The sequence below is a fragment of the Dipodomys spectabilis genome, unplaced genomic scaffold (genome assembly GCF_019054845.1).
Source record: "Dipodomys spectabilis isolate Male_0828 unplaced genomic scaffold, ASM1905484v1 ptg000095l, whole genome shotgun sequence".
NCBI classification, from domain to species: Eukaryota; Metazoa; Chordata; class Mammalia; order Rodentia; family Heteromyidae; genus Dipodomys; species Dipodomys spectabilis.
In genome coordinates this window covers 30,989,576-31,012,015 of record NW_024870772.1, presented here as the reverse complement: position 1 = coordinate 31,012,015, position 22,440 = coordinate 30,989,576, and the positions used below count along the sequence as shown (strand labels likewise).

Here is a 22,440-nt window from a genome sequence, read left to right as displayed (position 1 = left end):
AAAAAACCCAGAGTCATGTAATTGCAACATTATTTACAATACCTAAAATATGGAATCAACCCAGATGCCCCCTTCAGTGAATGAATGGATCAAGAACATGTTGTATATATATATACAATGGAATTCTATGCTTCCATTAGAAAAAACGACACTGCCCCATTCATAAGGAAATGGAAAGACATGGAAAAAATCATATTAAGCAAAGTAAGCCAGACCCAAAGAAATACAGGCTGCATGGCTTCCCTCATTTGTAATAACTAGAATATGTCTAGGATATTCTTTAGGAGAGGGCTACAATAGCTCAATAGCTATGTGCATATGACCATATAAAATGTTTATCTAAATGAACTCCAAGAAATGGAAACAAAGGTTTTTTTTAAATTGTACTGTTTGCAGTTATTTCCTTTTTCTTTCTTTTTTCCCCTTTATTCCCTGATGCCACTTTTTTGATTTCTGTACCTTTTGTCTTTATATAAGTTATCTGACTTGGGGAAGGGAAAAGGAATCACAGAAACAGTGGGACAAAGAGTGAACCAATGCAACAGTGATACTCACTAGACACTATGTTGGAAATGAACTTTACAACATAGGGGTGAAGGGAATCAGGAGGGGAAAAAGTGGGAGAAAATGAGGCAGTGGGTAACACTGTTCAAAAAAAAAGTACTCATTACCTGACTTATAAATACATAAAAGTAATTACAGTAATATAAAGTTAGGTACTAAGTTCCACATACACACTTTAGAACTATCAAATTTATTCTTTTTACTCAAAATTTTCATTGCTGAATAACTTTTTTGTGTGTGTGTGTGCCAATACTGGGGCTTGAACCAGGACCAGGGCTCTGTCCTTGACCTTCTTGCTCAAGGCTAGTGCTCTACCATTTGAACCACAGCTCCACTTCCAGCTTTTCCCAGTAGTTTAGTGGAGAGAAGAGTCTTATTGACTTTCCTACTCAGGCTGGCTTCAAACTGTGATCCTCAGATCTCAGCCTCTCGAGTAGCTAGAATTACAGGCATGAGCCATCAGTGCCTAGCTTCTAAATTCGTCTTAAAAAAAAAAATCTGGCTGGGCACCGGTGGCTCACACCTGTAATCCTAGCTACTGAGTAGGCAGAGATCTCAGGATCATGGTTCAAAGCCAGCCCCACAGAAAAGTCCGTGAGACTCTTATCTCCAGTTAACCACTAGAAAACCAATCTGAACAGCAAAGGGCTAAGATTTAGAATACATCTTTGAAAACAGACTGGTAGGTTTGAGTAAAATACCCTGGGATCCCAGTTTGAAGGATGTTATAAAGACCTGTTTAAAATGATCTTAACCAAAAAGATCCTTTTAATTAGTGATCTGAAGATTATCTTATTAACATGTTTAAGGGAAATGAAAATAAGGGTGGGAAATTGTGGGCCATGGAACCTGAAATGACTTCGTATTCTTAGAAGGTAAGATACTTCAGATCAGTACTGCACAGATAACTTTTTTTTTGGTCAGCCATGGGGTTTGAACTCTGGGCTTGGGTGCTGTCCCTGCGCTCTTCAGCTCGAGTGCTCTACCGCTGGAGCCACAGCACTACTTCCGGTTTTCTAGTGGTTTATTGGAGATAATAATCTCACGGACTTTTCTGCCCGGGCTGGCTTTGAACCTCGATCCTCAGTTCTCGGCCTCCTGAGTAGCTAGGATTACAGGTGTGAGCCACCCTCGCCTGGCTTGCACAGACCACTTCTTATGCAGATACCTGTTCATCTCTACAGTTTTTTTTTTTTCATGAACTTGTTTTATGCCAATTAATTAAGAGCACTTAGATGTTATGGCTATCTGCAATTTATAAATAACTAGTTTATAAAGTGCTTTGAAAATGGAAAGTGCTAGGTAAGTACTCAGAATTATTGTGCATTAAAAGCCTTTGGTATATAATCATATTCTTTAATGATTGGCTCTTTAAAGGTACTTTTAAAGCTGAACAGAATTTCTGATTTTGAATCATTTATTTTGAGCAAATCAAATTTATTATAGAGCAAATCAGATAGTGACCAAGTGACTTTTTTGTTTTATAAGTATGATTCATGCTCATCTCCCTTCCCCTTTCTTAGACCAATTCATCCTTCCCCACAGACTTCATGCAACCATTCTTTCTACACATGAGACTCTTGCTTATCCTATCTCCCCTGCCCTGTTTTCTCTTTTCACCTCTCTGAAAGTGTGTTGCATGAACCTGAGAGTTCTCTTTGCTTAGTACACTAAGCAGCTCTATCCCATCTTCAGTTCCTCAAAATATGATTTTATTTAGGACCTTTGTGCATACATATCCTCCAACATGCATTTTCTGTTCACACCACACAGCCAGGTCCTTCTTTTCCTATAATACTAGGAAGATCTTCCCTAACTTTTGTGCCCAAAATAGATTCTATCTTGAACCATGTTCCTCCTACAATGTAGATGGTCCTTACCCACTACAATACCTATCCTCAAGGTCTTGTACAAATTAAAGACTCAATAGCACAGAAATACTTTGTTTTTTCTTTTTGATGGTATTAGGGTTTAGACTCAGGAACTCTTTGTTAGGCAGATGTTTTACCAGTTGAGTCACAGTCCTAGATCTCTCTTACTTATTTTTCAGTTAGTGTCTTAAGTTTTTGCTCTTGGTCATCCTCAGACCGCAATCCTACTTACCTACATACTGGGATCACAACTGAAATAGTACGGTTTACCTTTTTGCTAGGTTAGCCTTGCTTACAGGCATGAACTGCTGTGGCTGGCATCAATTTTTTTTTTTTTTAAATAAGTGGAGAGAACATGGATAAAGTAGGCTTTACACAGAATAAGAGGCCAAATCTCAGTGACTGCAAGGCTAAATGCCTTACCTACATAGGTTTATTTAGTATTTACTAAGTGCCTAATACTGTCAAATACTGTTATTTATAGGTACCAGAACCACATCAATAAGCCAGTTAGTATAGCGATAGACAATGTAAGCACTAACAAGAGCACAGTAAATAGCATAATTAGGAAAGACAGAATGTAATCACATCACGTAGAAGTACCAACACTTGGCTGGCAAGTCAGAAATTAAGTTTGGTAGTAAATATAAGGTCTGCCCCAGGAAGGCCGAACAATCTCCACCCAGTACCTGGGTAACTGCCACACCTGAAGGCAGTCACCTCCCTAACCTTGGTCACACCCTGGGCTGCCCACTGTCATAACTCCATCAGACTGAGGGAGGGTCCAGAGCCCTGAGGTCACATCCACATCCATCTCCCTTCCCCCTTCCCCACTTAAACCCAGGCAGGACCCTAGCTCCTCCTTTGGCCTTGTACTTCTGCACCATGCATGGTGGGGCAGCAGTTCTGTAATACAATAAACTTCTCTTCCTGCCTGATTACCACATGGTGTTCTCTTTATTGGCTACTTAATCAAATCTACCTATTTAATTTACCTAACAGTAAAATGCTCCAAGAAGAGGAAGTGCATCAAGGCTCAAAGCACAGAAGGGGGGAAGGGTGTGCTTGGGCTTAAGGTTTAACAAGTATTTAGGGTGATAGGATAGTTATGAAACAAGGTTGAAGAAGCTCTTTGATGTGATTCACGAATGTTTCTCCCACAAATTATTTTCCTTCTTGTCCTTACTTTCAAATAATGTGGCTTCTCTGTAACCCTAGGCTATACTAAAGACATGTACCTAGTAACTGAAAATGTTACTTGGCTACCCCAATATTCTCCATCAAAAAAATCCCCAAACAAAAAAAATCAAAATGTTTTGGCTTATTCAGGTAATGACTAAATATTTCATTAGTGTCCTGAATTCAACCATTAACCTGATATCTAGCCTATAAATGCCACAAAGATGGAGCTTGACACCATCTAAAACTCCGACACAAAACCAGAATTCTCAAAACTCTTTCAAATTATTTCATCTGTGCCCCATCAACCAATCACAACAATGGACATAATTCTCATTACTAAAAATGATGTCTATCAAGACAAGTCCTCATTCCAACCTTCTTTCCCTGTTTTTAAAACAAACTAGTCTATTCAACTGTACCTCCCCTTTTACCACCAGCCCAACAGACAGGAATGATTACTTTTATTTCCCAAGATCACTTTTATTGGCTCTTTTCTCAGTTTCCTCATTTCAATATTGGCTCAATTAAGAAGGGGGGAACCAGTAATCTTTGAGGATCATTGGTTGCAAGGAATAGAAACCACTCAAACTACTTTAAAGAAAAGAGGGAATTTATTAGGTGAATACACAGGTTCTTGAAGAGATTCCAACAGCTTCAATTGCGCAACAGCTATAGAATCACATCTTTCTGAAGGCTAGAGCATGCTGCAATCATAAACTTCTAATTCTGGGTTCTGCATGACCATGAGGATAGTCCCCCTTGTATTCTGCAAAAGGGACTAGAATGTGGATTCATTTTTGCTTGCCTTTTGATTCTTATAGTCCTTTATGCTGGCCTCAAACTTGTCAAGTACGTGCTGGCAGACATTCATGAGCTCATTCAAGCCTTTCTGAAATGGCTCAACAGCTGGCAGAGCACCTCGAGTCTGAATGCGCAAATTAATTTTGCTCTCTGAAGGATGGGTTGTAGTATAACCACAAAATTCCACTTCTGGGTTCTTCATGATCATATAACGTAGAGAATTTCCTAAGGTATGATCTTCCTCGTGCAATACAAATGTCACACAGTGTCTATCTGATCCAGCTGCCTGGACCATTTCCAGGGCTGTCTTCCTCTCGCCTTCAGCCATTGAGGTCTTCAATCCAGACATTTTTCTACACACATAGTTTTTATAAAAATGAGATAATACTCGATATTGTAGCTATCTTTTTTTCATATATTAAATCGTAATTGGGACACATTACTCTAATCCATTTCAATTAGATAAGCCTCTCATTTTCCTGCCTCTACCCATTAGAAACTTAACCACCTCCAATTCCTCCCTAATCCGTTTGACTACCCACGTGGGCCACAGGGGAATCTTCTCAGAAAACCTTAAATATTTGCAAAACTATTATTTTAGTAGAGTCGGATTATTTTAGTAGAGTAGAACGGATTAGAAAAGGTGGGCCCTGCTGGAAGGTGAAGGGGGAGTTAGTGGCTAGGCATAGAAGAACACAGAGGACTTCAGTACGAAAACAGACACTACAGATCATCAACTACTGTTTTCATTTGCAAGAGGTAAACACTGCAAGAACGTGGAAGATGTGAACCAGAGTCTAACAAGAGGGAGAAAAATAACTCAGCGAAGAGAAGCTTTACAGCCAGCTGTACAAAACAGGACCATAAGCGGTAGTTAAAGAGACTAAGGCTAAACTCAACATGCCAAGGTGCCCCTGGCACGGTGTGGGACCTTACACCAGGCAGTTCTAATGGGGTTGGGCAGCTTGGGACTTAACTCTGGCGGCTCAGTTTGTATTCCCCCCCACTCCCCATAACTAAAGGGCCCTGGGGAATATCCCTCGGTATACTCATCCCTATCTACCCCCTGCTTCTCCCCATTCAGCCACGCTCCTCCCCTCCCTTCCCCCCTTCTCAACGCCTACGCGAGCAGGCCTTCCAGCCAGGCCGAGCCAGGCCGCGTGCCCCTCCGCCACCCGCGGTCCTCACCCGGCGCGACTCCTCTCCTCCCCACCCCCCCTCGCCGCCCCGCTCCGCTCCCACCTGCCTCTTTGGCCGTTACCTCTCCAGCTCCTGGTCCTCTTCCATCGCGGGGGCGATTTCCTGGGTCCTCAGGTGGTACGAAAGGAAAGGAGGCTCTGTGCCATAACACCAAACGTGCGGGAGAAGCAGGAAGGATGAACGACCCACCGAAGGAGCGGAAGACGGAAGAAGCGGGGCGGAGCCGCAGCGGCGCGGCAGGGCCCAGCGGAGGGGCGGGGCGTAGAGGCCCCGCCTTAAGCTCCGCCCCCGGCGCGCAAGAAGGTGCGCGCGCGGCGCGGCGGGGGGCAGCCAGCCAGACCCCACGTGGGCGCGGAGGATCCGGGGTCCAGCCCCACCCCCTACACCACCCCACATCCCCCACATCCCCCATCCGGGGCGCAGACTTTCTGGCTTGTATAGGCTTGGGGACTCAAGTCTCCCGTACCTTTCTCAGGTGGTAGCGAAAGGGGCGGAGCCTCACCTGCCGCTTCCCAAATCACCTTCCTCCTTAAATTTGGAGTCGGGCCTGTTTCTGACTTGCTTGCTGGAGCCCTGGGGGACGGTGGTACCCTCAGATTGGCACTTCCTAGGATCCGAGTCTTTTAAGGAACCTGTCATTCGTGGGACACCAGCCTCAGGTTATAGTTGAGCCATACACCTTGCTAAAGGAGAGGGCTATTTGCGAGAAGATGCATTAACTAACAATGCTGTTTTCAGGTGGTATTGATTTCACTGAGATTCCTGAAGCTGGACCTCTCTACTGGGCCGAACGGCAGCTTCGGGGAACAGAGCAAGAGTTTGGGAGGAAAGCACACCCATCTCTCCCCATTGCCTTCTTTCCCTGCTCTGAACCTTCCCCTTCCTGGAGCACGTCCTCCTCGCTGTGGGCTCCTCGAATCTGCACCAGCCGGACCTCCCTCTCACCTTTTCCTGCAGGTGCCTCAGCCCCGCGGCCACCTTTCCCCACCCGCCGCGCTCGGCGACCTCCTTAGGACCTGCCCTCTCCATCCCTGCAAGTGCTCATCCCCGGTGATCAGCCTATCCTCCTTCCCCGCCCTTCTTGACCCCCGACCAGCCCGTCCCTGTCCTACTCCAGCTGTCATCTCTCCCAACACACCTACATTTCTGCTTTCCTACGCCACCTGTTCTCCCCTACTCTACCCCAGGCTCCCGTAGCTGTCTCCCCTCCACAGGCCCCTTCATCCTTCTCCACACAGCTGTTCCAACCTCCCCGCGGCGGTCGCGGCTGTGCGTAGACACTTCTGGAGCTTCTTCAGCTACAGGAATCAGGCGAGCGGCGGGGACAGCCCAGAGCGGTGGGGGAGGGCAGGGGCGAGGGGCGGAGTTGGCTCACTCTAACTCCGGAGTGACGGCCCGCCCCCTGAGCGCTCAGATAGGCGAAGCCGCCTCTGTCCCGCCCTACGCCGCTGTCTATTGGTCCAGGTCCGTGTCGGGTTGGGCCCCTTGGCTCCGGCGCTCGCCCCCGGGAAGGCAGCAGGGGCGGTTGAGAAGTGAAGTCTTGGCCAGAGTTTGCTTCTTGCCAGGAAATCCGCGGCGGCGGCGGCGAGTCCCGGCAGAGCGGAGCCTCCGGGCTGGCTCTTGGCTCTCCCTCCGCGAGTCCCGGAGAGCGGGAGCCGGCCCTGGGCTGCGGTACCGTGAGCGGTGTGCGCCCCGGGCAGCCGCGGCTTCCCGGTGAGTAACTTTGCCCGTCCGCTCCGCGCTACCCTCTCGCCGGCTGCGAGCAGCCGCCTCAGGTGCGGGCGGCGGCGGGGTGTGGGGCAGCGCCGCGCCCCAGGAGGCGGCCGGAGCGGCGCCGCTGCCCGCCTGGAGCCGCCGACCTCCGCGGTTCGTCTGGCTCTCCCGGGCTGCGGGGGGCCGCGTGGACCGGGTGCCAGGCTGGAAGCGGCGCTACCATGCGCCCTGTGCCCGCCGCCGTCGGTCGGCGCGTGGAGGGCGGACGGGGTGGGGTGGGGTGGGGTGGGGTGGGCGGCCTGGCTGTTAGTATTAGTGGTTCCGGCCGCTGGTTGCAGATCTTGGCGTCGTTTGATTTTCAGGGAAGAGGAGCGGTGGGATGAGTGTCTTTAACATTTCTTTTTGCATATGTGTGTGTGTATTTAGGAATGAGTGGCGCTAGGTGCCTTCGCCTTGGATTTTGTTCTCTTTGGAAGGGATGGGGAGACAGTCTGATCGTCCCAGACGGTTGCCTGAAAATTCTTTTTCCTAGGCTGAAAGAGAGTGGGAGAGAGATTGACATCTTCCCAGGAGTAAATTTCAACATGTAGATCATGATTTGGAAGCGTTTGCACACAAAGCACCACTCGGGAAATTCATCACTGCTTTTCAAACCTTTGTGCCACGCGTTTTAGATAAGGATTTGATTGTGTGTGACACGTAAGATTTTTGTGTGTGTGTGTGCTTCAGCTTACATTTAATATTATGGATCTAGACATTTGTTTTCTGCTAGGATCCAAAGTACATCTGGGCATGGGCATGACTTTAAAAAACAAAATAAAACAAAACCAACACAGGACTTGAGAAATGAAACCAAGTGGAGCCCCTGGTAAGTGCAGTTGGAGCAAACAGTTGTGAGCTCTAGTTTATTGGAACTGCCTTCGCTTTAAAAATTTCACATTCTTGTAGCAGCAGTTCTTACTTGGAAATTGGCCTTCTTCCCAGGACAGATTTTGATTTTTCTCTTGTGTGTACTGTGACACAGCACTGATGAAGTTGGATCTGAGAAGATCAATTTAATTCTTTTTACTTTGATAGATTTGATTCCCCTCTCCCCTACACATTTAGAGAAAGGATTTTGGCAGGTAAAGAAGGAAGTGAGGAAGTGGGGATCTAGTGTCCTGTTTGGCTTGTCAAAGCTTTGTTGCGCCAGGAATAACATTTTTTGCCTTTTTAGCCTGCCCCAAGTCCCACATGTGAGTTTTCCCACAAGAGTAAAATGCAGGCCACACTAGAACCACAGTAGAATGACATTACTTGCATGCCAACCAGCTTCTGTATTAACATTCTCTTATTCTGTGTCTAGTTCTTCTTACCAAATTTATAATGGCTTCATTAACTATTTAGCCACTCATAAAGTGCCTCCTGCGTGCCAGGGTCACTTTTTGCCCCTAGTTGCTCAGAGTCCCTTACGAAAGCTGATTCTACTAATTACCTTTAAAAGTAGTTTGTGTTCAAAGTGCTGTGGGAACATGAAAGATTATTTTTCTGCCTGGGCTTTGTTAGAGAATGTCTCACATAGCCACTCTTCAGATTGATGTGGAATTTTGCCAGGCACATTCTATATGCATAGGTCTTTAGGGTATTGCCAGATCTACATCTGGCTTGTCTGGCACTCAGGGTCTGGGCTGAAATAGTCAGGGACTACTGATACCCATATGAGAGCACATGGCACTCTGCCTTGCCTTCGGTAGGTGTTCAGATATTTATTGAACTGACTAGAGAAAAAAAATGAAGTATTTTGTATAGACATTTGGACTTGAGCCAGTCAAGTGACAGAGCTGCCAATTTTAAGCAGGAGAATGTCACGATAACATCTACATTCCAGAAAGATATCTCCAGCAGTCTGGAAGATGGTGGGGTTCTAGAAGGGAGGTAGGGAGACAAAGTTGATGGCTGTCACAGGTAGAGGGAAGTGCTTAAGGATCTCTTATTTAGGTTATCTGGTTTTGAACAGTCTTTGTCCTCTTTTCTCTTTAGGTTTTTTCATCTCATAAGGTTTTAGAATAATGCCTGATATATAGTAAAGGCTTAGTGCTGTCCTGTGTGAAGGCAGTGGGAAGAGAGATGATGAGGCATTTAGGAGGTTATGACTGGGAAGCTAAACTAGTAAGTGACTAGAAAGGATTAATGAGAGGGATGATGGGGCATAGCACATGCAGCATGTATACCAGTTAAGTTGGCTGTGGAGTCAGAATGGGTTAAATTCTAATTCTTTCATTTACCCTTAGAATGACTATGACCATGAGATTGTTGAATCCCTAATATTTAGGAAATAGTCATAATACTTGTTTAGTAGGGTTTAAGGATCAGGTGAAATTATGCATGTAATGCCTTTGGCACAGTACTTGGTGTGTCACAAGTGCTCAATAAATATTAGTTGTTCCTTTCATGGTGATGATATTAGTGACTTAGTGGAATGTTGGAGGCTGTCAGGAATAGTTAAAAATAATTGTCATTAGAGACAGAGAAAGGAAAATAAGTTCAATTTGGGACCAAACCAGTGGAGTGCTGCATGAATAGTTGAGATGTCTTTGATGCAGTTGTTGAATGTATTTAGGAGTTAGGAAACAATGGACTCTGAAAAAGAGTTTATGTAAAGTCTTTGTACAGAGAAGTGTTGTAAACTCTATGGAAAAATTGGGGGAAGGGGAGGAAAACTATTGAGAAAAGAAAAGGTGGTAACTAGATTGGCTTCTCCCACTCTTCTTTCTTCTTGCTTCCTACCCCTGCTCCCTAGTCTAAAAATATTTTGTTATGTAAAACCATTTAACTTTCCCCCTTGTTTCTAAAGGCACCTTTCTATATCCAAACCCAGCAAAGTTTCCAGAAATGAGACTTTCCAGAAGTATCATTTCACAGGTTAACTTTATTTAGGAAGCAGTGCAGACTGAAAAAAAAATATGTGTACCTCTTATGTGTAGAATTGTAGTTGTAGACAATCTGCACTGATGCACAGGGATCCTCTTAGAGGAACTGGGAGCTTTGTGAAACAGATTTCCTTTAGCTTTCCTATCATATGTTTATTTTTCTCAGAAAGTAGAAAGCAGTTTTAAAAAAAGCTGTTACATAAGTTTGGGTTGGTTGGGTTCAGGGGGAAAAACAGGCAATGAGATTAATGAGAACTTATTTAGAAGGAGTTTTAGAAAAGCATATGCCCATGATATATTATATACATCAATTATAAATTTCCCTGCTCCTGATAGATATTACAATAATAAATTGTCCTGTTTTTGTGATTGTGTGTGTATTGTTGGGAGTAGAACTCTGGAACCCAGAGCCTTGGTGCCTGTTCATCAGGTGCTATATTACCAAGCTAAATCCCCATCCCAGTTAGTTATTTCAAAGAAGCAAATGTCATATTTTCTGTTTTTTAGGATATATGCTTCTCAGAGCATAGATCCTATCTGTTTTGCTCACTGCAGAATAGCCAGGAACTTAGAGACATAAATATTAATGTACACATAAATGAATGACTTAGATCCATTGGCTTTGATCTGTTTTGGCCCTATATGGGCCAACTCTTTAGAATAATCATTGGATAGAGAGGAAAAAAAGAGAATTGACCCAGTGAGGAAGCTTAAAGTACTTTGTACTTACAAGAAGATAGAGGACCTATAACAGAATTGTTGGCTATCATGATTCAACAGTTTCAGTGCCAGATGCTATAATTATTTGCATAATTCCATCCCTCCTCATTTTCACATTTTACTGCCATAGTTGGGGGTGTAGTAAGGAGAAACTGACTTATATAGGGATATAACTTTGTTCGTAGGTAAACTGACAACAGCCGCACTATAAATGTGTCCTCTCTGGATTATTAGAATTCCGGGGCAGAGTCTCTGAAGTCTTGATAAGGATAACTGGAAAGCTGGGACAGAGATGTGAGAAGATAGGATGTAAGCACAGTTTAACCTCTGTTTTTCTAGTCTGCAGATGGTGGACTGTTACTCTGTAGTCCTTCAGTGCAGACATCATAGGATGGAAAATTTGTTTTTGCTCAAAATTGGAATACACAGGAAGCCAGGAGCTGGTGACTTGTACCAGTATTCCTAAACTACCAAGGAGGCTGAGATCTGAGGATTGCAGTTCAAAGCCAACTTAGGTAGGAAAGTCTGTTAGACTCTTTTCTCTAGTTAACAACCAAAAAGACAGAATTGGAACTGTGGCTCAAGTGGTAGAGTGCCATTCTTGAATGAAAAAGCTAAGGATAGCATTCTGAGTTCAAGCCCAGTACTGGCACTAAAAGATAAAAATAACAAAGAATGCATAGGAGAAAGAAGAATAAAGGCAGAGAATGGGCAGGTAACATTCGCAAACAATAAGTGTATATTTCCCCCAAAAGCATATTAACTTGATGTGTAAGGTAAAGGAATTTTTAATTTCTTTAATTCAAAGAATAATCTTAGAATTCTTTTATTATAATTGTGGAGTTCTGAACTCCTCAGGGTTTCATGCCTGCTGAGCAGGTATTCTACCCCTTGAGTTATTCTTCCAGGCCTTAGAATTCTTTTAAATAACAAAGTGCCCAAATGTTGACCATTGTAAAGCAATGTTTATAACCAAGTTTGTTTTATTTGAGGACCTACAATTTATGTAAAATTATAGTTTGCTGTAGTATTTCAAAGGCTCTATTAGGTATTGTTTTATGAATCAAAGACTGAGAAACATTCCTCTTCCCACCAAATCAGGAATTTGGCTGATAATTCTCATTTAAATCTCAGAATTAATTCTTTATCACAATTCTAATTATTAAACAAAATAAATTGGAGCTTTTCGCCTAACTCTTCTTTAAATATCATGACTAATGGTTACTTTTCTATAATTTTATGAGTTAGAACTTTGATTTTAAATTTAGTTACATTTACCAAATTCCTAAACATGTATCATGTGATCCACAATGAGCTGTGTGGAACACAAAAGATAGTTTCTGCACTTAGAGAATTTAAAAGACATTCAGTAGAAAAGTAATCATTCAAAGCTGAATGACTAATAACCTTGATTGCTAATTCTTTAGCCCCTCCACTTCAGTGACCTTCAATTCCAGTGTATTTATTTGGAAACTTTTTATTTTCCCCAAATCTTCCACATTCGAAATTTACATATCCTTAAATTCTATGTCCTGTTCCCTGACCAGTCTTCCAGCTCTCTCATGTACACACTCATAGCACAGTGCCCTCCTTTTCAGAGACTGATTGCCATCTTCCTTTCCCTGTTGCATTAATATCTATTATTAGGCTTAAGATTGTTAACTATCTGATTTGAAGCCTTTGGAATATACCTTTGCTTCTTTGCTAGGTAACACCTCTGTTAGATGATCCCTTCTTCTGCCCCTGTTATTACTTTGGTAAAACTAATCCTGCATCTTCCCCTGAATTCCCTTTTTTTTTTCAATTTTCTTTCTCTTTTTTCATTTTTCTTTTCTTTCTCCCTCCCTTCCTCCCTTCCCCCCCTTCCCCCCTTCCCCCCTCCCTCCCTCCCTCCCTTCCTTCCTTCCTTCCTTCCTTCCTTCTTTCCTCCCTCCCTCCCTCCCTCCCTCCCTCCCTCCCTTCCTTCCTTCCTTCTTTCTTTCCTCCCTCCCTCCCTCCCTCCCTCCCCCCCCCCTCCCTCCCCCTCCCTCCTCCTCCCTTCCTCCCTCCCTCCCTTCCTTCCTCCCTTCCTTCCTTCCTTCCTTCCTTCCTTCCTTCCTTCCTTCCTTTCCTCTGTCCCTCTCTCCCTCCCTCCCCCTCCCCCCTCCCACTCTGTTCCCCTCTTTGGTGCAAAGCCTAGGCTTCAGCTTAGGGCCTGGGCACTATCCTTGAGCCTTTTGTTAAAGGCTAGTTAGTGCTCTACCACTTGAACCACAGTTCTACTTTGAGCTGCTTTCTGTGTGATTAATTAGAATATCATGTGCTTTCCTCCTGGGATTACTTTGAACAACAATGCTCAAATCTCAACCTCCAGAGTAGCTGGGATTACAACACAAGCCCCCAGCACCTGGTTTCTTTTTCCAATTTTCAAGGTTTAAGCGAAGGAAATCCTATCACAATAATAGAAACAAACATTTTACATTGCTTATTTTTTTTCCTTTTATGGTAAAAACCACAAGATTTACGATTTAACCATTTGCAAGTATAGAGTTCTCAGTAGCCTTGTTGTAAAACAGATTCCCAAAACTTTATCATCTTGAAATGTGGAACTATCCCAATATACAATTTGTGCTCTTCCTGCAGTTCTTGTTAACCACCCTTTGCTTTCTGTTTCTATGAATTTGACAGCTTTAGCTATCTTACAAAAAAGAGAATGATACAGTGCTTGTCTATTTTGGAAGGGGCAATACTAGGGCTTGAACTCACGTCTAGGGTGTTGTCCATGAGCTTTTGTGTTTACAGCTAGCTCTCGTCTGAGTCACAACTTCACTTCTAGCCTTTTGGTGGCTATTTGGAGATAAGAGTCTCACAGATTTTTCTGCCCAGGCTGGCTTCAATATGTGATCCTCATATATCAGACTCCTGATTAGCTAGGATTATAGACATGAGCTACTGGTACCTGGCATATTTGTCTTTGTTGTTATGACTGACTTGTTTTACTTAGCATAGTGACCACATAGTTTATCCAAGTTGTAGCTCGTGACAGGATTTCCTTCCTTTTATGGTGTAAAAATCCCTTTGTATGTACTACATACTACATTTTGTTTAGCCATTTATCTGTCAATAGACATTTAGGCAGCTTTCATAGTAGCTTCTGTGAATAAGGCTGCTATGAACTTGAGCATGCAGATACCTCTGAAACTGTTCATTTGGGGATATATATGTGTATATATACACACATAAACATATATATCCCATATGCATATAATATCCATAAATAGGACTGCTGGGTCATATATCAGTTCTATTTTTAAAATTTCTGGGAAACTTCTATACTGTTTCCATTTTACAATCCCATGAACAGTGCACAAATACTTCAGCTTCTTTAAAACTTTACCAACATTTACTATTTTCTGGTTTTGGGATTTTAGCCATTTTAATGGCTAATGAAGTATCTGATTATGGCTTTGTATTAAAAGTGCCTTTTCTAGTCCTTAACCCATTTTAAAATACATTTGTTTGTTCTTGAATTTTTGGAGTTCATTATGTATTCTGGATAGTAAACATACTTGATTTGCAAATACTTTCTTACACTCCTAAGTTGCCTTTTATTGTTGACTGTGTCCTTGGATATGTAGAAAGTTTTTACTATGGAGTCTCATTTGTCTTTTTTTTTTTTTGTCAGTCATGGGGCATGAACTCTGGGCTTGGGTACTTTCCCTGTGCTCTTCAGTTCAAGGTGTGTGTTCTACTTCTTGAGCCACAGTGCCACTTCCGGTTTTTTAGTGGTATATTGAAGATAAGAGTCTCACGCTTGTTATTGTTTTTAATGTACTTATAATGCACTAGGTGATTCTTTTGTTTCTTTTGTATGTTCCCCCATAGTATAACCTCTGTTTCCACTGTATTTGATTCCAAGGTTCTGCATCTTGTATATACATTTTGGTAATCTGGGGAGGGGAAGGGATATAACAAAAGCTTAAATGGGGATGCAGTTTGACCCATTGTGACAATGAGATGTACAGGACACTATGTTGAAAATGAACTTTACAATGTTGGGCGGGGGGACTCTGGGGAGTGGGGGATGTGGGGGGAAGGGGTTGGGGAGGTAGGGAGGTAAGGGATGGGAGGAGGTAACAATGCTTGATAGGAAATGTACTCATTACCCTACTCATGTAACTGTAGCAGTATTTTTACAATTAAAAGGAGTCTCACAGACTTTTCTTACTGTGCTGGCTTTGAACCATGATCCTCAGATCTCAGCCTGCTGAGTAGCTAGGATTATAGGCTGAGCCACCGGCGCCTAGCTATTTTTAGTCAATTTGGGGGGGGGGGGGAGTATATGAAATAAGTAAAGGTCCAAACAAATACTTTAAATATGGTTCTAAGATTTTTCGTACAGAGGGAAAGTTCTGAAATTTATATTTTTTGGGGGAAGTGGCTTAATGTTTGTGATTGGACTAGACCAAACTAATGGTACTTCATTATATTTTCGACTCTGGTTTTTTTTTATCTTGTTGTAAGACATTAGTATGGAAATAGTCAATAGTGTAGGTTTAGTATCTAAAACAAAATCAGTGAGGAAAAGTCAGGTAGCATAGGGCATGTGATTGGGTCCTGTTTCTAAGAACATAATACCTTTGGTCAATATTTATTTATTTATATATTTATTTTGGGTCCGGTCGTGGGGCCTGAACTCTGGGCCTGGGTGCTATCCCTCAGCTCTTCAGCTTAAGGCTAGCGTTCTACCACTTGAGCCACAGCGCCACGGCTTTTTTTTCTTTTTGTTTATGTGGTGCTGGGAAATCGAATCCAGGGCCTCATGCATGCAAGGCAAGCGCTCTACCAGTGAGCCACCTTCCCAGCTCCCCTTTGGTCAATATTTATAGTGTTTGCTTTTTATGACTATCTGTGAGTGCTACATAATAGATTTCAAAAGTATCTCTGGCAATTAATTCACATACGAAATATTTATTAACTCCATTAATTTCTCTAATTTTAGGCTTTGTGCTTTTATTATAAATGAGGTACATTAATTGATACTTAAATAGTATCAATTTTGTTACAAATAGACAAGATTATTCTGAGATTCTTCGCCTGTTCTTTTTCCAGGAATATACATTATATTAACATGTTGGAATGACTTTCTATCTGTGAAGGAATATAAAAATATTAAGAATCCTTTCAGGGGCTGGGAAGGTGGTTCAGTGGTAGAGCGCTTGCCTTGCATGCCTGAGGCCCTGGGTTCAATTCCTCAGCACCACATAAGCAAAAAGAAAAAAGCCGGAAGTGGCGCTGTGGCTCAAGTGGTAGAGCGCTAGCCTTGAGCTGAAGAGCTGAGGGACAGCGCCCAGGCCCAGAGTTCAGGCCCCATGACTGGACCAAAAAAAAAAAAAAAGAATCCTTTCAGGATTTATTCTATTAGTTTGAATTTTTGAAAAAGATTTAATGGATCTATTTTACTGAATACCCAATAATGGTACTGTGGTTTTGATGTGGTTTGAATGTATCATTGAAGAGCTCATATATTGGGAGATTGGTCTCTAATGTAGTAGAACCAAGAGATGGGTGGACCTTTATGAGGTAAGGCCTAATGGGAAGTCTTTAGGTCAGTTGGAGAGGGATTGTTGGTCTCCTAGATTGAGTTCTGAAGACAGCAAATTATAGCATCTTCAACTTCCTGTTTCAAGATATATCTTACCCTCTTTGGTGTACTCCTGCCATTCTCCATGATACTCATGAATTTCCGGAACTCTTAGCTCCTTTCTCTATAAAAGTAGCTTACCATGGGTATTCATTACAGCAGTGAAAAGCAGCTAATGCAAATGGCAAAATGGAATACTCTTAAACATCACAGTCAACTTTCAAGTTCTTTTAACTGCTTATTAGATTAACTTTTTTTCCTTATAAAACACTTATTTTAAAGTTCTTCATTTTGGTTTTAGTCTTCTAAATATGACAGTGTTTCAAGGTTTCCTATTCTATAGTTTGGGATTGCCTGTAGTATAAATCACAGTTTGTGCTGCAAGAAAGTAAAATAGTCTACTAGGCAGCTCTTAAATTGTGTATTCATAATACAGCATGATAGAAGCATAGATGTATGGTAAGGTAAGATGAAAGTTTATTATTATAAACTATAGATAAAGGATAATTGTTCATGAAAATAAGTTTTACAGGTGTGCAAATCCCAATAGTTAAATCTATGATTATATTTTTTCTTCCACCATTGAATATTTTTGAAGTCCTGTAATACACCATGCTCTAGTAAGCAATGAGTAAGATAAGTGGGAGTCCTGTTATTGAATTTACATATTGGGGAAAAGAGCATGTGTTATTATAAAAAAACAGACAAGCAAATTCATGAAATAGGCAATGACAAATGTTAGGAAGAAAATAACAAGATATGGTTAGATCTGAATAGGCTAGATGAGTTACACTAAGTGACTGAAACATACAGCTGGTCTCCAAACTTCCTTTAGCTTATTGGTTTGCTTTTTTGCCAGGAAATCTTTTATTCAGTACTAACAAAGAAGTGCTAGGGATCGAACCAAGGCCTTGCACATGCTAGGCAAGTATTCTAACCACTGAGCATAGCCCTCAGCCCCAACAATGTCATCTTTCCCTTGTCTACCTTCTTGGAGTTTTCCTACTCAGTGAATTAAATAAGAACTAAATCGGAAGGAATTAAGAGGGAAAGCAAGTCATCTGGGAAAATCATTTTTCACATAGTTTGGCTTTTCATGAAACTGAGCATATGTATAGTCTATACAAACTTGAGTTTTCATCTGTCAGTATCTCAACAGTACTTTACATTGCTGTGTTCTGGAGTAAGAACAAATTAAATCTTTCTAGTTAATAGAGAATAATTTTGTGCTGCAAGAAAGTAAAATAGTCTACTAGGCAGCTCTTAAATTGTTTATTCATAATACAGCATGATAGAAGCATAGATGTATGCAATCCTTGTGGAATTTGCAGTTTGTTTTGATGTTTCTCACATCTTTAAAAACTCATCTATGTCACCACATGAAAAACCTAATTTGTAACGTAACTTATTAGACTATCTTTACAATTGATGTGTAAGACTTGTGCCCTGCTTTCTTTGGTACATAAGAATTTGGAATGAGCCCCATGACTCATCAGCTGACGTTGTGGTACATTTTTAGAAACAAAGAATGTGATAGTAGATTTCCCTTAAGCAGCGATGACAGAAGTAAATTTAAGAAAACACAAATTTGTCTATATCTGTACTGGTGTGATTACAGTTGTTTACTGAATGACTTAGAAATGTGTCATCTCAATGATTTTGAATAAAATTGGTATAAACGTTGTGTGCCTTACAAAAATGTTTTTAAATGTGGTAATAGCTTCATTTCTCCCATTTTTTGAGTATGAAGTAACTTTGCGGATAACTCTGATACTTGATATTTAGGAGTGTGGTTTATCCATCTTTAAAACACAGATGGAGCAATAAAGAAAAACTGATCTTGGATATACTATGTTTTTACTGCCCCATAAAATTGTTTTTACTTTTTATTCAGGCATCTTGTTTGCTTTGTTTTGCTTTTTCTTTTCTCTCTCCTTCCTTCCTTCCTTCCTTCCTTCCTTCCTTCCTTCCTTCCTTCCTTCCTTCTCTCCCTCCCTCCCTCCCCTTCTCTTTCTCCTTCTCTCTTTCGTTCTTTTTCTTTCTCTCCTCTCTCTCTTTCTCTTTCTTTTTCTCTTTCTCTTCTTCTTCCTCTTCCTCTTCCTCTTCCTCTTTCTCTTTCTCTTTTTTCTTCTTGTACTAGTACTTTGCTTGAATCTCGGGGTCTGGGCACTGTTCTTTAGCTCTTTTCTACTCAAGGCTGGCAGTCTAGCACTTAGCACTTGAACTACAGCTCCACTTCTGACTTTTTAGTGGTTAATTGAAGTTAAGTGTCTCACAGACTTACCTTCCTTTTAGCTTCTAACTGGGATTCTCAGTTCTCTGAGGATTACAGGTGTGAGCCACTTTTGCCAGCTTTATTTTCTTTTTTGTCATATATATAATATGTAATATTATATACTACATATATGAACCAAGTTCAGCTGCTTTTCACATTCTACTTTCATTTCCTCTTGAACAGACTCCTTTGTGCCTACCACAGTATGTTCCCATCCACATAACAGTCAAGCTATGCAAATAAATACTTAAGACCTTCAACCCCACACTCTCCAGCTTTCCATAATTCCTCCAGAGTGACTACTATTAGAAACTTATATATCCTGACAGGCATATTTTGTTTATAAAATATTGTGTCCATCTGTATAGATTTTTTTTTTCCTTTTGTCGGTGATGGGGCTTGAAATCAGGGCCTGCTAACTATCCCTGAGCTCTTCAGCTCAAGACAAGTGCTCTACCACTTGAGCCATAGTGCCATTCCGTTTTTTTGGTGGTTATTTGGAGATAAGAGTCTTACGGACTTTCTTGCCAGACCTGGCTTTGGACCATGATCCTCAGATCTCAGCTTCTTGAGTAGCTAGGATTACAGGCATGAGCCACCATTGCCCCGCCTATCTATAGATTTTTAAAAATACATTTATTTTTAAATTAACTTCAAAGTAGTTTTAATTTCCTAGTCCTTTTGAAATTTAGCTTGTCTCATTTTAGTTTCCTGATCTCATGTAACCTACTACTTTTAAAAAAAGGTGTTTGTCTCTTGAATTACATAAAAAGGCTTTCTTTGCTGAATACGATTACAGACAAAATGATTGTTTGAACTTTTTTAATAAATCAAGATGGAGTTGCTTAATTTTTTATTAGCATACATTAGTTGCACAAAGGAGGTTTCACTGTGACATTTCTATGTATGTACACAATGTACTCATTCTCTTTATCATTCTCTAATTTTTTTTTGAAATATGGTTTTTGGAATTTTTTAATTTTTTATATTACATAAGTAATCTAATTAGAACAATTAGTAGTAGATACTCATAGATGGATTTCAAAGGAAATCTTCATTAACTACAGTAAAATTTTTGAGTGAAATCTTTTGGTTGTATTGTGATTTGAACTCAGGATTTTGTGCTTGCTATACAGGCATTATTATACCACCTGAAACATGCCTCCACTCCTTTTTACTTTAGCTATTTTTCTGGCTTGTATTTCTACCTTGGTTTAACCTTATGATCCTACCTACCATGACTATTCCCAATTTCTGAATTCCAAGTATGTACCACAATGCCTGACTTACTTGTTGAGAAGAATTCTCACTAACTTTTTGCCTTGACTGGCCCCAAACCATGACTGTTGCCAATTTCTGAATTCCAAGTAGCTGGGATTACACTTGTGAACCACAGCATCTCATGAGTAAAATTTATAATGCTCTTTTTAGTGTCAAAGGAGTTCCATGAATCCCTCATTCTCATTAACCTCTGTTTCTTTGGCTTAACCCTACTTCTTGGAATGTGCCTCAACTTACCCAGTAAAGCTTTTGCTTACAGAAATACTTATTTTTCTCATTACTACATATGTACATAGCTCTTGTAGTTATTATGGTTCCAACTATTACCCAGAACATGACATCAAAGACAAAGAGACTCAAGTTGAAAAAACAGTTCATAGATTATTAACAGTGGTTCGAGTGTTAGAATACTGCTTGGCAAGTATAAGACCATGAGTCCAAACCCCAGTACAGCCAAAAAAAAAAAAAAAAAAAAAACCCAAACTTTTATCTTTAGACCAGGAGTATAACTCAAGTGGTAAAGCATTTGTCTGGCATGCAGGAAGCCTTAGGTTCAACACCCAGCACTTGGCAGAAACAGGCATTTTCCCAGACTCATCTCAAATTGAGATCTACCAAATCTCCACTTTCCAAGTAGTTGGCTTACAAGTATGTATACAGCCCCATTTTTTTTAATTAAAGGAATTATTTCAGAATATATGCAGAAAACAGGTTTGCTTTGTGAACTGGTACTCTTAAGATGTAGGCATTAAAACAACAGTTGGATATCTACTCTTGTGGGAAGGGATGCATTAACTAGGCAGTTTCTTCACTGAATTAAATCATATCATTGTAAAGTCATAGTAACATTAGTTGCTTTGTTGCCATTTATGTGGTAGAAAAGCAAAGTGTAACTATATAGGGACGGACTGCCCACTGACATATTATGAGCAAGTAACATATAACAGAATTCTGGGTTGCTGTAGGTACTATTTCTTTGTCATCAGCAGATAGTAAGCTCACTAATTTGGATAGGCACATCCTGAGTTCTATAATGACACTGATTACATAACCATATTCTATTGAAAATAATCATAATATATCAAGGAATGATTTGCTGTTATTTCTTGGACAGTTTGCTACTTGTGTGAACTAATTCGAAATGTTTACTTGTAGCAAAATACATTTGGTTTTACTTTTAAGGGTAGGTTCAAGTCTTGCTCCCCCAGAACTTAATGACATTAGACAGTTAAGTTGGGAATGGTAACAAAGTCTTTCAATGTAAGAATTAACAGGAATTAAATTTTAAAGAGAGCTGACAGTATTCTATTCAACAGATGCTCAGTCATTGATCTAAATTATGGATTGAGTCATAAATTGTTGATGTATTAAGTCCTAAGAGATGAAAAAAAGAAGTTATCTCCACCAGTTTCCCAAGAAACAGTGCTGCTAGATGACAGCATTATTATTTCATGAGCTAATAAATGAAAGTATAGTTTCAATTATGGGGTTTTTGGAAAATGAAAAAAAAAGTTTGTGGAAGTGGTAAAATGGCTGAAAGTGGTAGAGGGATAGTCTTAAGCTCAAAAGCTCAGGGACAGCCTCCAGGCCCTGAGTTCAAGCCCCATGACAGACATGCTGGGTGCTGGTAGCTCATGCCTGTAATCCTAGCTACTCAGGAGGCTGAGATCTGAAGATCAAGGTTCAAAGCCAGCCCAGGCAGGAAAGTCCGTGAGACTTATCGCCAATAAACCACTAGAAAACTGGAAGTAGTGCTGTGACTCAAGCAGTAGAGTGCTCGCCTTGAGCTGAATAGCTGAGAGACAGCACCCAGGCCCAGAGTTCAAGCCCCATGACCAACAAAAGAAAAAAAAAAGTTTGTATAAATATTATGTATGAAAATTTGTAACATCATAGCCAGGTACTAGTGGCTTATGCCTATAATCCTAGCTGCTTGGGAGACTGAGAATCATTGCTGTTGGAGACCTGCCCAGACAGAAAAGTTTATTTGACCTCTTTCTCAATCCATAGTTGGGTTCAATGGTGCATGGAGAATTTTGGTTCCAGGCCAGCCCAGGTAGAAAAGTTCACAAGTCATTGCCACAGAAGAAAGCTAAATGCAGTGGCATATACCTAAAGTAAATGAACCCAAGAAGAAAATGAGAACCTGTCCTGAAAATAAGTGGCCAAAAACAAGGCTAAAGACATTGCTCATTGGTAGAGCGCCAGACTGGCAAGTAGGTAGCCCTGAGTTCAACCCTCGTAACAAAAAATTATTCATGACACTATAATTTCTCTCTTTTTTTTTTTTTTGTGGGGTGT

General features: G+C 41.1%; 3 protein-coding genes across 5 annotated transcripts in view; 1 reads left to right on the top strand and 2 right to left on the bottom strand.

Moving 5' to 3' along the window:
• LOC122112555 (protein POLR1D-like) overlaps positions 1 to 5,758 on the bottom strand; it is a 50,185-nt gene extending 44,427 nt beyond the window's left edge. Inside the window, exon 1 of one of the 2 annotated variants that reach the window (XM_042685389.1) lies at positions 5,680 to 5,758. In XM_042685389.1, the coding sequence (XP_042541323.1) occupies positions 5,680 to 5,705 (26 nt within the window). In that variant the 5' untranslated portion in view covers positions 5,706 to 5,758. Of the gene's footprint in view, positions 1 to 5,664 lie in introns of both variants that reach the window. The other variant, XM_042685390.1, reaches the window with a different exon arrangement.
• Polr1d (RNA polymerase I and III subunit D) lies at positions 4,210 to 5,765 on the bottom strand. Its single transcript, XM_042685388.1, has 2 exons — positions 5,680 to 5,765; positions 4,210 to 4,771 (listed from the first exon to the last, which is right to left on the bottom strand). Exons 1-2 carry the CDS (start codon positions 5,703 to 5,705, stop codon positions 4,396 to 4,398), a joined length of 402 nt encoding a protein of 133 aa, XP_042541322.1. The 5' UTR covers positions 5,706 to 5,765; the 3' UTR covers positions 4,210 to 4,395.
• Positions 5,766 to 7,119: 1,354 nt separating this feature from the next.
• Positions 7,120 to 22,440, top strand: part of Lnx2 (ligand of numb-protein X 2) — a 78,567-nt gene continuing 63,246 nt past the window's right edge. For both annotated transcript variants that reach the window (XM_042685387.1, XM_042685386.1), the window contains exon 1: positions 7,120 to 7,331. The gene's annotated coding sequence lies outside the window, so the exon portion shown is untranslated. The remainder of the gene's footprint in view (positions 7,332 to 22,440) is intronic.

Bases quoted from the DNA above. Each gene is read 5' to 3' on its own strand.
- Polr1d (XM_042685388.1), bottom strand. From the start codon at position 5,705: ATGGAAGAGGACCAGGAGCTGGAGAG. The intron at 4,772-5,679 runs GTAACGGCCAAA...CTATGTGTGTAG, and splicing joins GAGGACCAGGAGCTGGAGAG to AAAAATGTCTGGATTGAAGA.